We start from the raw sequence: 16156 nt of genomic DNA on the forward strand, positions 1-16156 counted from the left end.
TGGATTCCTCCCATTGGTTGATGAAAACCAAACATCTGTGTTCCTGTGTCTCTTCTCTAATGCTTAATCAAACCAAAGGATGGAACATTCTCTACTTTTAAAAAGGCTTTATATTATTAATGAGACCTGATGTCAAATCGCAGGTTGCACTAGAGGCTATTAGAGCATAGTGAATGCAGTGCAGGTGGACGATGAGGCTGCTGATTCACCTGCAGACAAAGCAGGCAGCAAGGTGATATCAGACAGTATTATGATGATGCATAATAAAGCAGGAGGAGGAAGACTGGACAACAGATGCTAATGGTTTTTATCAAGATCAAACATTCTCTACTTCCTGGACTTCTCACACGCATCAAACCAAATAACCAGATATGGAATAATATATATATAAACTACATTTTAATGTAGCTGCTTAAAAGATTGTTTGTTGCATGACTTTAAAGCTCCTAAAAAAAACTGGTTTCAATATTTAGTTTTTTTCTATAACATTATATATCAATGACTTTAATATATATGCTGTGGTTTACAATGATTTTACAACAGCTAAAAATTTTTTTTGACATACTATACTTTGAATCTGTATGACTTTTTCTATGACATACTATACTGTGACTTTTTTGCTTTTACTGCCTTTATTTATAGGACAGATTATGACAGGAAAGTGGGAGAGGGAGGGGAATGACATGCAGCAAAGGGCCGCAGGTCGAACTGAACCCGCGGCCACTGCCACAAGGACTGAGCCTCTGTTCATGGGGCGCACGCTCAACCTGGCGCCCCATACTATGACTTTTCTGACATACTATATTTTGAATTTAAAATTAAATAAAAAATTTAAAAAAACTAAAAAACTACTAGCAGTTCGATGAACTGATGTCACATTTGATATCTGCCATTGATAACATCAAGCAGGAATGTATCCTAGGTTTGCATTATATACAATGTTCTACAAACTTCTTCAGTCTTTGGCTGGGAATCCCAAAGGTATTTCTGTAAGAAGACATTTGTTTTTAACTTTAAATTGGTTTCTGGGGCTCCTAGTATCCAATGAGGTTCTTAGTAGTTAATTGGTGTGCAAACAAATCTCCACAAGCACAGAAAAAACCCTCCTGCAACCCTTTACAAACCGAAAGCTATTAGGAAAATATTTCTATAAATAAGGCATCTTTGGAGTCTTGTACCACAGGCTATTACAAATGGCACATCAGCACCATCAACAGGCAGAACATTAAAACTACCTATTAAACAGCCAGCATCAATACTACTAAGTGCAGGACACTTTTCAGCACATTTTATACCAAGGAAACGGTAAGAAAAATACTTATATCAATCTACATTGAGAGACGACAGGTGATTAAAAACTCAAAACCTTTATTTTACACTGCAATACTAAAATATTTCAATACAGAAAGTGAATTCCTGCTGGCATGTTCAATCAGTTGTTAAAGTCCCTTTGAAAATCTCTTAGCTCATACATTCCAACCACTTTACAATCAGGATAAACAAAAACACATCCTGCCTTATTGAAATGCTATTTGATGATCACATTAAAAAGAAACCCACCAGTTAATACTTTAAGTTATCAGTGACAGATACGAGGAAAAAAGAATAAAACCATTCGCTGACAGAAATGCATGTTTAACGTTAAAAGGCAGACTGTTTCACAAGTTTGTAAAAATAAGTATGACCGCTGCCAAACTGCAGGTGACTTTTTCTCCTAATTGTGACATTTGTAGGTATAAACAAATACCTCAGCCCAATTGAGTATGGTCTGCTCTACATTTGATTACGGGATGGTCCAAGGTTTCTTGCTAGTGAGGTGAAGAAGATCCTTTTCAGAATTAAGGCAGTCGTGCAGCAATTCCATTGTTGGTTTGTGCCGGCCCACCCAACAATGTCTTCAGCTTCTCCATAACTGACTGCAATCTGGATTCAGACGAAAACCTGGGTTGTCCATGTCCGAAGTCCCTATACATGTGAATTAAAGCGTTGGCAGTTCAATTAATGTTAAGTCAAAAATAAGTCAACTGTCAAGAGTGTATTATACCTAGTCAAATTCAGTTTTATTTCAGACTTCCCTTTGATTCACAAAACATAGAAAATGCATTCGTAACCACTTCAAACACAAACTTTCAATGGGAACTTGTCAAACATTCACCACATCAACCTCAAACTTCAACACACTTTCAGTGTTTTTGCCCACACAGACTCCACCAGCACAAAGTCACATTTTCACACAGAGGGTGCTAACAAGGAGAAAAAAATAAAAGCACACAACCAGACAAAGCATTCACATCAAATCAGACAGCAAGAGAAAGCTACGAAAAGGTACAAATATTCATAGCACTTGACATTTCACTGTGTTTAAAGAATTAAAGATAGAAACTATGAGAAAAAGCAGAGAATGTCCTTGTGATGGTCATTAGGGACACACTCGTACTTGCTTCTTCCTCTCACACTCGCACAAAGCCACAGGTTCTTCTCAACTCTCGCAGGCATGTCTCTTTAAAAAAAAAAAAAAAAAAAAAAATCTGCACAAACAGTCCATCTCACACTTCTTTCATTTTGCTCTCCCGTTCGCTCACTCTCACTCGGTCCAACACCAATCCCACTCATTGATCTTGAAAAGCAACAAGAGCAGACAAGATTTCTATATCCATAAAAAGGGGAGAGGAAAAAAAGACAACACCCACCGTCTAACACAGTATATGCAGAGTGAAGCTGTGTTCTTTGATGGCAAAGCATTTACACATGGGAAGAGGGGAATTGATACTGAGATCTGTCGAACATTGCTGCCAATGAGGCGCTTCCTCCCGGGAAATTGGGAAAGAGTTGGTGAACTGCAGAAGAGACTTTCATGAAGGCGTTTCCAAAAGACGTCAAACAAAAACAAACAAAAAGATGCAATCAACTGCTTACAGACATATAATCATATCAAGCCCATTTTACAAGGGGATGAGGGGGCTCTCGAGATACTCGTGCATGTTTATAAATATTTATCTTGCATGCTCATCTCTGTTTAACATTTTTTTCAAAAACCCAAAAAATGGAGCGTAGCAGTTTTCACTAACAAACTAAACTTTTCACCCATTCAATGCATGACTACATAATCAGTCACACACAAGTATAAATTTTTCTCTTTAACAAAATAAAAAGGCAGTATATTTTTAATAATAGGAACATAAGATATAAGCAGTTCCCAGCTGTAGGTATACTTACCAGATTAGCCTAATAGCAACAGAAAAGCTGAACTCAAAACTATCTACACTCCCCAACTAGAAGGCTTAGACTCCATAGAGGTGCCAAAGCCAGAGGTGAAGCCACTGCTGGAGGCGGCGTTAGTGCCTGCAGCCCAACCGAGGCTAGCTGAACTGGGGCTGCTGTAACTGGTGGTGCTGGAAGAGCTATAGGTCGGGTCTCGGGTCGTAGTGGGAGTGCCTGCCGTCGTGGTCATACCCTGCTGGTTTGCCAGCATGCCCATCATTCCCCAACTGCTCTGCAGCGCTGCCTGGGCAGCAGCCACCATGGCCGGGTTAAGGCCGAGAGCCCCAAAGTTAACCCCCCCACTACCACTGCCTAGCCCACCACGATTACTGCCATAGCCCTGACTGAACCCACCAGCCCCAAACCGCCCTCGATCCATCATTTGCCTACTATTATTGTGTTTGGGCTCAGCATTGGAGATGTGCACGCTGATGCCCTTGATGATCAAGTCCTCTCCACACAGGGCTTGGGCAACCTGAGAAAGAGGTGAAGAGAAGATTATAACTACAGACATTATTATGCTACCAATTTAAAATCTAACTCTGCCATTTATGGGGAATCTCACCTGGTCATCAGCAAACGTGACAAATGCAAATGCCCGGAATGGTTTGGGGATGAAAACATCAGTGACTTCGCCATACTGCATGAAGTACTGCCTCAGTTCGTCGGTTGTCATGTCCTCTGTACAGCGGCCAACAAAGATTTTACGGCTCCGCATGGGCTCATCAGGAAACGCCTGAGAGGACAAAGAGGCACAGCAATTAAGCAATCTACATGACGAATGAATTCGTTTTCCAAACATTTGTGACATGCATTTAAGTCGCAAAATTAGAGCAGATGTTTTGATCCATTGCAATTTAGTTAATGTATCATTCCAAAACTTTTAAGCCAAATTAGGAGATAGAGAGCAAAAAGTGCTGAAACGATTTTTCTATCTGCAAAATTTCATCGCCCATAATAGTTAATGGTTGTTTGCAGTTTGTCTTCCAGGTTGGACATCATTTGTTAATGCAAAACTGTTTAGCATCCCTCCTTAAAACAAAAATTAACGAGGAGTGGAACGGTTCACACAATTCACGGTTTGGTTGTTCTCACAGTATTGGGGTCATGGTTTTCGGTTCAGTTTGGTACGTTTTTGATATGGATGGGGGGGGGGGGAACATTGCCATTTCAACATTTTCTTTTCATTTATTTGGCAAAAAAAAGTTAAAAAGTTGTTTGCCTTAACAAAATTCTAGCGCGCGCTATATATATATATATATATATATATATATATATATATATATATATATATATATATATATATATATATATATATATATATATATATATATATATATATATATATACACACACACACACACACACACACACACACACCGACTCAAGTAATGTTTAAAGGTGCTGTAGGTAGGATTGCGAAGATCCAGGACTTAGCCAAAAAATTTGAACATCAACAACTTCTCAGTCCCTCCCCCCTTTCCGCTAAAGCCCAAAACGGTCTCTTAAGCCCCTCCCCCCACAAGGGAGGGACACACAGACCCCCCCGGCCATGATTGGTGCGTCTCAACAGGGAGCTGTGGATTTTTGCAAATTGCACTACAGGCTATAGGTGGTGTCAGAGGAGCTGGACTTTTTTTTTTTTTTTTTTTTAATTACCTGCTTCATGTAGTTCTACTCAGACATAGGGTCAGTTTCAGCAAATATGACAGAAAGTTAGTTTTATAAGTCTTACCTACTGCACCTTTAATCATATGGTAAAATCCAGCACGCTGTACGACTGACCTGGGCGGGGCACCCAAGTAGAACCTATGTATGGGAAACACTGTATACTCTGTTCTTTAAATGGTGCCCAAAATACCTTTGAGTTGGGAAGTTTGCAGTCACACCATCGTCCATCAATCATGTGTCTCTGAGCAATCACTTTGGTTTGTGTCTCATACTCAGTGAACCGGACAAACCCAAATCCTTTCGAGTTGCCAGTCTTTACATCTCTCTTGACCTGGAGTTAACACAGAGGACATGCAAGCTTTATTACCATTTTTAACTGAACCAGAAACATGCCAAAATAGTCTTATTACACTCTAAGCCTAACAAAGAAATGTTGAAAAAAATATTCAGAGCCAGACGAGATGTTGCTACCTGCACCATAATGACCTCCCCAAAGGTAGTGAAATAATCTTTCAAGTCTTGTTCTGTAGTTTTCCACGGCAGCCCGAGGACAATGAGATCTGACGTCTTCTGAAAGCCCCTTTTTACTTTCACAGCTGAGGCAGCGTCTATTTCTTCCATCTTCCTTTTGTTATCTGTAGAGAATAAATAAAGATAAAGTACATCAGGAAAAATATCACATGTAAATATAAATATTCTTGAAATGAGGTGAAAGGTCAAGCCCTGAGCTCTTTACTGCCTGGTAGTGATGGCAACACACAACGACCAAGATACAGTACATGACCAAAAGTATGTGAACACCTCCACAGTAGCTCATCTGGTATTAGAACATCTTACTCCAAACCCATGCACATTAATATGCTGCTCTAACAGCCCAAAAGGTTTTACACAAGAATTTGGAATCTGACTGCAGGAATCTAATCTGCAGGCAGCTAGAGAAGTGATGTTGGGGGATAAGGCCTTGCTCAATCCAGTTCATCCCAAAAATGTTTGAGGGGCTGAGGTCAGTCGCAGTCTGTGCAGGCCAGTCAAAATCAGCCACACCAAACTCAAAAACCTTTTCCTTACGTACCTTTCTTTGTGCATGAGAGGATTGTCATGTTAGAGCAGGAAAGTGTTGACACAAAGATGGAAGCATGCTATTGTCAAAAAAATAATTGCATGATGGCGCATTAACATTTTAGTCTGAGTCAGACCAAAACTAGCTAAAATGAATGCAGAGGCACTGATTCAACTGTATTATTGTGTTTTGGAGGCAGCAGTTGTGGTGTTGAACTGTATTGCACTTTATTAAGATAGTTTTTTATATTTTGACCATGCCATTTATAACAATGGAGGTTAGACGTACTACTTGAACGACTTCTCAGTGTTAGGCAAAGCAATTCATCAGCAACATAATGGCAAGTTGAATCAACACCTCTGTTGTTTAAGACTGCATGCCAGATATGCCTAATAAACTGGCAACTGAGTGTTTGTAGTCAGGGTTGACTAGGGCTGGGTGAAGTTCGATACTTTCAGGCACCGACCGAATTTCCTCCATAGTATCAAAAAATGCCTTGTCATTCAATACAAATTCCAATACCTGAGGAGTAAATCTCATCAGCGTCAGTGAGCCAATATGCATGCAACATGCTTGTAATATGATCTAATAATGCTCGTGATTGGCTGGCGAAGGTTGCACTCTAGAGGCAGGAAACAACAAAAGAAGGGGGCTCATGTGTGTTGTATTTTGAGAGGATTGACTACGGTGTGCTGACAGAAAAAGATGAGTTGTATTGTACAAAGTATATGTATGTGTAATGTCTTTATGTTAAATGGATGTTATAAAATTCGTATCGAAAAAGTATCGTTTAGGAACCGGTATCGAATTCACGGTATCGAAATGTTTTTAAGGACAACGTTACCCAGCCCTACATACTTTTGGTTATACACAATAATAAAGAGGAACGCCAAAGTCATTTACACCTCACCTTTGGGGTAATTAACGACATAGACCAAGCTTCCCCAGTCGTTCTCAGGTGCATGCAGTACACCCTCCACCAGCCGGACTCCCCTCATGCACTGGGACTCTGGGTTCCTGTACCGCAGCCCGCACGCCCCTGGAAACTGTGCTGCTACCGATGACAGCAAAATAGTCCCATCGTCCTCTGAAGGGATCTCCATGGGCTCTTCGTTTTCATCCTCAGCCACACGAATGTACAACTCTGACATGGTGTCTAAATGGCTGAGCGCTGGTCCGAATGGAAGCAGCAGATGATGCACACGAGTTTGTAGCTTCGATCGTCGCTGAAGTTGACTTAAGCGGGTGACGCAACTGAAATGCAAAGGCAGTCAAACGCAGACAGACAACCTGCGTGAAACGCTAACACTCACTCAACAACTCTCTAACATTCAATAGCTTGCAGCTATAAATACTGTATATGTGTTCTTCTCGGCTCACACCACGCGTAAACAAGTTAGCCAGCTAACGTTAGCTAACAAGCTAGCAAACTCAAGGCGGCTTGGAAAATGAATGACCATCCAGTTTCGCGCTCGTTTTCCCGTAACAAACACACGAGTCCCCCTTTTGTCTACGAGCGTGTGGCCGAAAATTGTACGCAAATAACAACAACGTCAATGTATCTTTTCTCTGTAAGATTTAAGTACGAAATCGTAAAACCGCAGAGGATATTTGCAACAGTACAGGGCTAACCTCTGTAACCTCGAGCTAGCTAACAAAATGGCTGCGTACTTTCTACGTACTTTGTCGAGATGACATCACCCAGTTGGGAGGGCTCACTGTTAGTTTTTTGTAGGGATGCTAAAAAGTAAAATTAAAAACATTTAGTTAATAGTTTGACTTCAGGTCAACAGTCGTCGGTTAGCCTTTTACAAACGTCACCAACATCTTAAGTAGTTAACTTTATTAACTGTGTCGTGTTTCATAACTTGCAATGGGCAAAGTTTAAAGATCGTAAGTTACCCTTTGAAGTCTAACCATAACGATTCACATTAAGAGCTCAAACAAAGGGTGCGCACTGAGAAAGAAGAATATCATTTATTTAATACCATACCACCATTAGAATTGAGAAAAGTTTTGGCTTTTTGGTTTAGGCTACATTTTTGATAAGCTATAATTGTGATATGATTATGATATGTCTAATGGCCTAAAATGATCTTTGCCGAAAACTATCATAAATACATCATCAAATGCAACACCCATCTGACCCACCAGTGTTGCAGCTTCTAAAAACGTATTCTGTGCTAGCCAAACATTGTTCAAACCCACAGAATCCAAAAGTTTCTAAAACAACAACAACAACAAAAAAAACATATTAAAGTGATAGCCTATAAGAAATATAGAATATTTGAATTTGATGGAATGGTGCAGCCATAAAAAAACATTGGTGACAGTTGAAATTTTGCTCATTGTAATCATCATATAATTTCAAATGACGAAATGGAACAAGGTGAATAGATGTGAGACTGTGGTACAGTTTTTGTTTAAAGCTACTTGAGATTAAATTAAAGGGAAAAGCTGGATATTAAGGGCTTAATTCATAATAGATCATCATAGACATATATACATGTCTATGATACATCATCCCAAATTATGTAGTGACAGAAACCTTGACAAATAAGAGGGTCTACAATTGCCTTAAAACCTGTTTTTCACACATGCTGGAGACAGTGATCATTCTTTGGGACTTTTCACTTACCTTTAACATTTAACATGCCAAAGCAAATACACCTGTGTTTTTCCCCCTCCCCAGTGACATCAGCCCACTTACCTACAAATAGGCAAGGGTGAGACTGCTCATTCAAGTTTTCATCAGTGGAAGTGACATGGATCACATAAGATTTGGCATCCTACTTAGAACTATGTAAGTAGCATAAGGCTGTACAAAATTGACTTGAACTATTCACAATTTTCAAAATGTAAGCTCATTTCTACCTTATTTTTTTCTGCAGTGTTTTACAATGCTTTATCATGAGGACTGTGCTTTCCATTCAGAAAAGAGAATGGATTGATTCCCCAACAGCAAGATTAACAGGTAAAAAAAGTTTCTGTGATGAAAAGTGTAGTGGAAGTTTTTCTTGTTAGCAGCAGGAGTGCGTATCAAAAACACCAGATGAAACAAATAAGGACGATTTGAGGATTAAACCAAAGTTTGGTCTTTGAGTATTTATTTACATTTGCAAATGCAGGAAGCACACGGTTCACTAAAGAAATTGGTAATGATGCTTCTAGTTCCTAAGAAATAAATTGCATTTATACAGAAGGAGATGTGGCATGTTTTTCTGAATACATGGAGATGTGGATACACAGTGCAAGGATTGAAGGGTTGGGACTCTGGCTGTCTGGGGCCTTACAGACCCAAGGTAATCCTTTCTGGCACAATAAATGACAAAATATTCACATAAATATGAGATAAAATGCTTCTGACTTACCTTGTTTATTCCCACAAGTCAACCTTGCTTCTCTGGATCACCTAAATCTCCAGCTGTCTGACTGTGGATTCGCATTGCACAAAGAGGCTGACAAGAACTTTATTTTTAGAGTCAGTTACACTGGATGTTTTGTCCAGCAACAGGTATGTCACTCTTTTACGAAATATCTAATGCATGTCCAAAACTCTGACATTTGACCTTTGCGTATAGGCCTGGTGGTAATTCTCTGGCTGCATGTTAATCTTTCAGCATGGCTACCATGTCCTGACACTGAATTTGGTGAAGAGGATAAATCGATTCAGAGGCAGACCTCATAGTTTCATAATGAAGTGTCCCCTGGTTTCTGTACTGCCCAGCAGTGAGCAAATCCAATGTGACCCGGATTTTATTCAGGTAACTGCTAACTGGAGTTTTTTGTAACTTTTCACTTTTTTGTTTTTTTGTTAGTATTTTGCTTTGTTACTGATAAGATTCATATGTGTCTGTAGGTGACCAGACAAGTTCCCTATGACATCTGGGACAATGAGGTAGACATTGAACTCAATCATATGATGAAATTGGCTCTTTAAAATATGATTGCATTATTAATTGCATTATTGAGTCATTAATGAACACATATTTTTGCGAATATGTTTGGATGAGAGAAAGAAAACAGGCAGAGGGTATCTGTCTAACTGTCAGACTGTTTTTTTGTGTTTGCATGTTTGGTTGTGCATTATAGCTGCAGTGGTCACTTTCTCTGAGCGATCACCTCATTGTAGCTCTGGAGGACGCCAGCCTGATTCAGATGAATATTGACATTAACGGACCGGACATTACAGTTCAAGGCAGGAGAAGGGAGATCTTGAGCCCTGTCAAAGTAAGAGTATTCACACAGCATTCTGCCACCTAGTAACCACGGCACCATTACAACTAAAATGTACTTCATTACTGTATTTTTTGGATGTCTTTGGTCAACACAGGTAATGGAAAATGAAGGGGAATTCTTGGCCTTGAAGCTTGTCAGTGGTCAGTATGCCTACAGTATGGAAGCTACGTGTCCAAAAGGTGGGTAGCAAGCAAATAATTAATACTGGAAGTTATTTATATACTGCCTGTCCAACCTATTCTTACTCCCAACTTGTAAAATACTGACGCTTGGTCAGTGGCGTTCATTTTCAGATACCGACGCAAAAATGGAACACACCGGGCATAGCAACACCACGACCGCGGCGATTGATTGGGGTGGTGGATGGGTCAGGACTTTCACCCAAGAATGGTGTTTTCCTGAACCTAACTGTCTCATTCTTGTGCCACATGTCAGTTAAACGTACGTCCCGACCCAGGGCGTCAAAAAGTGACGCCAAGAGTCCTGACCAAGGGCTTCTAAATATGATGCCAAAGAACTAGACGCTAAAAGGAGACTTTTTGCATCAAACAAAAGCCAAAGACACCTGACCAAACGTCACTTTTTGACGCTCTAGGAGTGAGAATGTGTTGGTCTGTCTGTACCTGTATCCACCCTCTGTCTGAAATGTTCTGTTTTTAACGTTTTAGCCCCCCCTCCCGAAAAGCCCAGTCTGCTCTGATTGGCTTATGAGAAAAAAATGGCGCACCTTTGCAAATGTAGCTTTCAAGCTGTGGGTGGAGATACTCAGAAGGGGGTCGGTATATTCTAATGAGCCTGCACGTGACATAGGAGCCAAATCTGAAGGGCTTGTTAAATCCCATGTTTTCTGATCTTGGCAGCCCACAAAAAAACTGACCGGGTTTTCTCATTTCACAGTTTGTGGGTTGGTAGGCACTCCGGATACCCAAATTTATATGCTTAAGCAAGTTTTTCATCATATGCACCCTTTAAAAGTTAGGTTCCCATTCCAAAGGGCCAAAAGATACATTTGAGGGGGTCTTGACAATGAGGGTTGGAAAGAAGAAAAAAAAACTAATTTGTATTCACTTTTTGGACTTTTGAAATGTTGCATACTTTTTACCTCTTTAATCTCTTAAAAAGATATATAAAAGAAACCATCTGAGAAGTTGGTGTTTTGTAAGGGGCCACAAGCCAGAAATGCTGCCTGTGCTTATCATATTTGTTTAATCTAAACTCTTAAATGTAGTGGAGTAAAAAGTTCAATATTTCCATCTGAATGAAATGTAGTAAAGTAGAAGAATGAAGTAGCATAAAATGGAACTACATATGTACAGTACAAGTACCTAAAAAATGTACTTAAATACAGTACTTGAGTATTTCCACCAATGATCCCAGTAACATTTCATCCCTGATGTAAATTTCAGTGACTACGTCCACACCAGAGGAGACTGTGCTGCACATTTTTAAACGGCGTATGGGTTTGACCAAGCGAGGCAGCGCTGACAACGAAGCACTGACAGTCAGTAATGTGTCGGTGAACCAGACAGATAATTTCACTGTGCATGATACAAGTGAATTTGTGACACTGACCATTCCTACAGCCCAAATACTCCAGACGAAGGTTTGTGCTGCAACAATAGTTAGCGCTCTCGTGTTTCCAAACCAGAGTTAATTATCATGGTGGTAAATTTTGTGTTTCTGACATTTCTTAAAATGTAGGTAATGTGTGCCTTTTCCCATAAAGGATTAATTACAGTGTAAAACATCTAAACAGGATTGTTTTACAGACCTGCACAGACAGCAAACAACTCCTGCAGCCGTTCTGTAGGGTGGATGTTGTGCTCACCTTCAGAGAGACAAATCACAAAATGCACTGGACCATGGAGAACACACTGCCATGCACAGGTGAGTGTGCTGCTGATGAACACAGTAAAACTAAAGTGGTGATTAATTATTGGATGATATTTTGACCACTAGCCACTGAAAGGCTTTTACTGTAGTCCCACCAGGAACTTACTTTTGTTTGTTGCTCAGTCAATTAATCATTTAACTTTATGTTGCACCTTTCATACAATTTAAAGTGACATAGAAGTTAAAGCAACAGTGATTGATGGAAAACAAAATAAGACCAAATAACCTCTTACCAAATACGATAAAAAAAAAAAAAAACCTAACAGCAAAACAACAGAGAGAAATGAAACTTTAAAATAAAATAATAATATAAACACATATGTATATAAAGTATGACTATGAGTACTATAAAGTACTAACTGAGCACTAAAACCTAAAATAGAGGAGAAGAGAATCTTAATGATATTAATCTATTTTCAGCTGTCAGTCTGACATGTTTTCTATGTTTGCATATACACAACTGTTTGTTATAAACCTTATAAAACATATGGACCTCTATTTGATAACCTGCAATCTCATTACAGACTACACCATTATTCAGAAAATCTTCATGCAATTACAATTCCTACAGTCATAATAATATAAAAATTGTAAAATTTTTGAGTTAATGATCCCCTCCAGACATGTTCAAAAGGAACAGTGTGTAGGATGTATTGGCATCTAGCGATGAGGTTGCAGATTGCAACCAACTGAATACCCCTCCCCTCACCAAGCGTGTAGTAGAACCTATGGGGGATTTCAGGTAATGTAAAAACAGGAAAGGCCCTCTCTAGAGCCAGTGTTTGGTGTAGAAACATGGCGGTACAGCATGGCGGGGTCCTTGTGCTCCCTATGTAGATATATGAAGGGCTCATTCTAAGCTAACGAAAACACCATGATTCTTTGTTTCAGGTGATTATAAACTAATGAAAACATAATTATGCATATTATATTCCATTTCTGCCAATAGATTTCCTTAAATCCTATACACTGGTCCTTGAAGACATCTACAAATATAAATTAAGTAATAATTTGTGTCTGATATGGTTTTTCCACATAAAAGTTTAGCTACCTTGTTACAATGTTGGGCAAGCTAGTTTCAAAATGTAAGAATTACATTTCCCCAAAATAACTGCAGAAGTATGGCTAGCATTATAAAATGGAAGAGGGTAATGTTAATCAATCCAAATCAAAGCACAGAAGCTCAACTTTAATGCAGTTCATTACAAATCCAGTTGTGGGTGATATTGTATAGATAAATGAAGGCTCTCCTCCGGAGTGCACATCTGGCCCATTCATGCATTCACATGCAGTGGTTACCCACATTAACAACAACTGGTAGGAACTACGTCTCTCTCAGTTAACTTAGGGAATCATATTAGTAATGTGTTATATTACTTTGTTACTGCTAAAAGTAATATATTACTGTAACGCTCAATACTGGTTACAAATTCTTAAAATTACATCTACCCCCTCCCCTATGGAAATATTGTTCATTTAAAGGTTTAACTGCTGGACATAAGATGTCTCCCACTTCACTAAAAAGTCCATTCTCAGTGATAATGATTGACTTTCAAACTAGTTGTGATGTCACAAAGTCCTGCTCGTACATCCATGTGTTAAAATCAAATTTAAGGTGAACACAGAGAAGCTTCCCCCCTTCAGCATATGAGTGTGAAAACAGCCTTCTAGTATCAAGCTCTAAACGTACATCATTCTGCGGTGAAGCTCAAACATTCAAGAGAGGTAACAATAATTAAAACACTTTTTTGAGTGGAGGGGGCCTTTAACTAGCTGGTCAAGTTGGTAAAATAATAATAATACAGGGATGTATTAGTTTATGGAGTTACTGCAGGGAAGCGGAAACAGACTATATAACTTGTTATGGAGAAAGTTTGTAAAATTGTGCAAATAATCCTAACCCAATAATGCTAAAAAGCTATTAATAAAACATTATTAGAAAGGATCCTAAATATTGCTTATGGATATGAACTAATATCACTGTTACTAAAATGATGCAATCAACAGCCAGGCCTGCTGAGTCACACATCACATCCTCTCCTGGTCCAAACACCACAACCCCGTCCACGCTCAACTTTAAACACGACAGTTTAACTACAGAACAGCCGCTGCTGGACCGCCTAAATGAGAGAGCTCCATTCGAAGAGATGACCGCAGAGCTTTCCACAACTAATTCACCTCACACACAGACGGAGGCCCGCAGCTTTAATTTCCACACTGATGAGATGTCAAAGAGTCAGAGTGGAAATTTGTCTTCTGGGTTTGACGGAGACACCATTACTTCCAATAATGGCACTGAAATAAGCTTTTTTGATTTTATAAATGTGACCATACATACTTCAGCAGAGCCAGATTTCCCTGAGTCATCAGCCACAGCTGAACCATCAGAAACATCTGTCCTCACAATGGTTCCACCTGAAGAAGAATACCAACAATTCAACACAACCAGTGGGAATAAAGAGCAGCAAAAGCAGATAAGACTGAAGTGGATCTGGGAGGACTAGAAACCTGACAGAAACAGCATTATTCAATACACCGATTCTGGTAGCAGGTGTCAGACTTAGCAAACGTCAACATAATTCATATAGTGAATGATGTCAAATTCAAAAACCATGTTTTCCATCCAAATGTATATGAATTTTAAAATGAAATGTCCTTCTTTCTAAGTCACGCTAGACCTCAAAGACAGTTCCAATTAGTGACAACACTTGATTCACTTCTTTTGTTTTAATTCAAATTGATGCCACGTACTGCACGTATGTTTGCAGTCTTGAAAGGTGATGCTGTGGTCAGTCAGCGCTGTGAAGGTTGATTATACGAGCAGAAATACAGCCAGACCTCTGCCAGCCGTTGCCTGAGGGAGGACATTATCCAGACACAGACAAGGCAGGCGTTAAATAAACATGTCTCTATCCGAGCAGCACAACAGGCTGACATAGAGAAGACCCTGCAGCTGGTACAGCTGATGCCGCCTTCCAGAGAAGCTTTGTGTTAGAGAAGCTCATAATAAAGACTTGGTTTTTAATGCCACAGACTGTCTACTTGTCAATGAATCTCTTTCAGAAGTTTTGTGTTTCTTAGGGTGAAATAGATACTTTATAAATGTGCTTTTTTCTTCTGTTAAAAATAAATCAATCAGTTATCTGACTCTAAACATTCAGCTGTGGTGTTGCTCTATGTACCTTTGCTGCAGTATACAGAACCAACAGGAGAGGACACTGTTGCATGTGTTTTCAGAAAAATCTCTCGATGGGCCGGCAGCCTGGCTGCAGATGCTTTTTTAAATTTTTTTATTAATCAGTTTTACATATACACTTTTTCATGTTATAGTTGTCTTATGTCTGCAGACAGTTAAGCTGGATATATATGAGTCATGACTTACCACTGAGCAATTCAAAATGTAGTAGAAAGGGACGTTTACTTTAATTAAATAACACAAAAGGTAATCTTTGCCAGTGTAGTTAATTAGTTGCTTTAAATATTATTACTGTATTCCACACAAACTGTATCAAAAAATCACAGAAATTAGCCAGATTCTTTGGACTAAAATGACAAAAGATGTTTCACTTTTGTTCCCACCCTTTTTTTCATCTTTGTTATTGTGACCTCCTGGTATGCACCAAAGCGTCTGTAAATGATAACAGTGCAGTGTTACGCAGTTACATGCATCATATACAATGGTCTGTGGGGCAGAAAATCTAAACTTCCTTGTGCCTTTGGTCCCCATCTGCTCAGTGAACTTATAAGCAGGAAATGGAATGAGTGGTGCAAAAAGCAAGCCAACATCCCCGGTTCTTTCATGTGGCTTCTCCCGGTCATTACCCTATTTGTACTGACTGTTAACTGTCTTTACAAAGTTAAAAATCCCTTTCATGTTTCACTGTTTCTTTTTAGTTTTAATTTCAGTCAGAGCATATGGTTTGCACATCTGGGAGATGCTAAGCATGGTGGCACCCAACCTCCACACACACTGCTTCTGTGAAGTGATCCATATATGGTCTTCATTGTTATTGCTCATAATCACTCATCATC

At 39.3% G+C, this 16156-nt stretch overlaps 2 protein-coding genes across 5 annotated transcripts; one reads left to right on the forward strand and one right to left on the reverse strand.

Moving 5' to 3' along the window:
• Positions 1-1348: 1348 nt before the first annotated feature.
• tardbpl (TAR DNA binding protein, like) lies at positions 1349-7671 on the reverse strand. Of its 4 annotated transcripts, none has more exons than XR_004102749.2 (7): positions 6903-7668; positions 5404-5567; positions 5123-5263; positions 3827-3997; positions 3616-3736; positions 2691-2837; positions 1349-1965 (listed from the first exon to the last, which is right to left on the reverse strand). XR_004102749.2 is itself a non-coding variant. In XM_031286374.2 (6 exons), exons 1-6 carry the CDS (start codon positions 7141-7143, stop codon positions 2743-2745), a joined length of 933 nt encoding a protein of 310 aa, XP_031142234.1. In that variant the 5' UTR covers positions 7144-7668; the 3' UTR covers positions 2037-2742. The 4 variants fall into 4 exon arrangements, 2 of the variants coding, with proteins under 2 accessions (XP_031142234.1, XP_031142233.1); XR_004102750.2 differs by having other exon boundaries at positions 3652-3736; positions 6903-7667; XM_031286374.2 differs by lacking the exon at positions 1349-1965 and having other exon boundaries at positions 2037-2837.
• Positions 7672-8613: 942 nt separating this feature from the next.
• c12h1orf127 (chromosome 12 C1orf127 homolog) lies at positions 8614-14829 on the forward strand. Its single transcript, XM_031286096.2, has 11 exons — positions 8614-8795; positions 8884-8966; positions 9193-9294; positions 9382-9506; positions 9613-9756; positions 9852-9890; positions 10085-10222; positions 10326-10410; positions 11638-11834; positions 12001-12118; positions 14132-14829. The coding sequence occupies exons 1-11, from the start codon at positions 8758-8760 to the stop codon at positions 14626-14628; spliced, it is 1566 nt and encodes a 521-aa protein (XP_031141956.1). The 5' UTR covers positions 8614-8757; the 3' UTR covers positions 14629-14829.
• The last annotated feature ends 1327 nt before the right edge of the window (positions 14830-16156 follow it).

Source organism: Sander lucioperca, chromosome 12 (assembly GCF_008315115.2).
Source record: "Sander lucioperca isolate FBNREF2018 chromosome 12, SLUC_FBN_1.2, whole genome shotgun sequence".
Taxonomy (NCBI): Eukaryota; Metazoa; Chordata; class Actinopteri; order Perciformes; family Percidae; genus Sander; species Sander lucioperca.

Bases quoted from the DNA above. Each gene is read 5' to 3' on its own strand.
- tardbpl (XM_031286373.2), bottom strand. From the start codon at position 7,143: ATGTCAGAGTTGTACATTCGTGTGGCTGAGGATGAAAACGAAGAGCCC. The intron at 5,568-6,902 runs GTGAGGTGTAAA...TATTCTCTACAG, and splicing joins TGTCGTTAATTACCCCAAAG to ATAACAAAAGGAAGATGGAA. The intron at 3,998-5,122 runs GTATTTTGGGCA...TTGTCCTCTCAG, and splicing joins GCAAACTTCCCAACTCAAAG to GCGTTTCCTGATGAGCCCAT.
- c12h1orf127 (XM_031286096.2), top strand. From the start codon at position 8,758: ATGGATCACATAAGATTTGGCATCCTACTTAGAACTAT. The intron at 9,295-9,381 runs GTAATCCTTTCT...TATTCCCACAAG, and splicing joins TGGGGCCTTACAGACCCAAG to TCAACCTTGCTTCTCTGGAT. The intron at 10,411-11,637 runs GTGGGTAGCAAG...TGTAAATTTCAG, and splicing joins GGAAGCTACGTGTCCAAAAG to TGACTACGTCCACACCAGAG.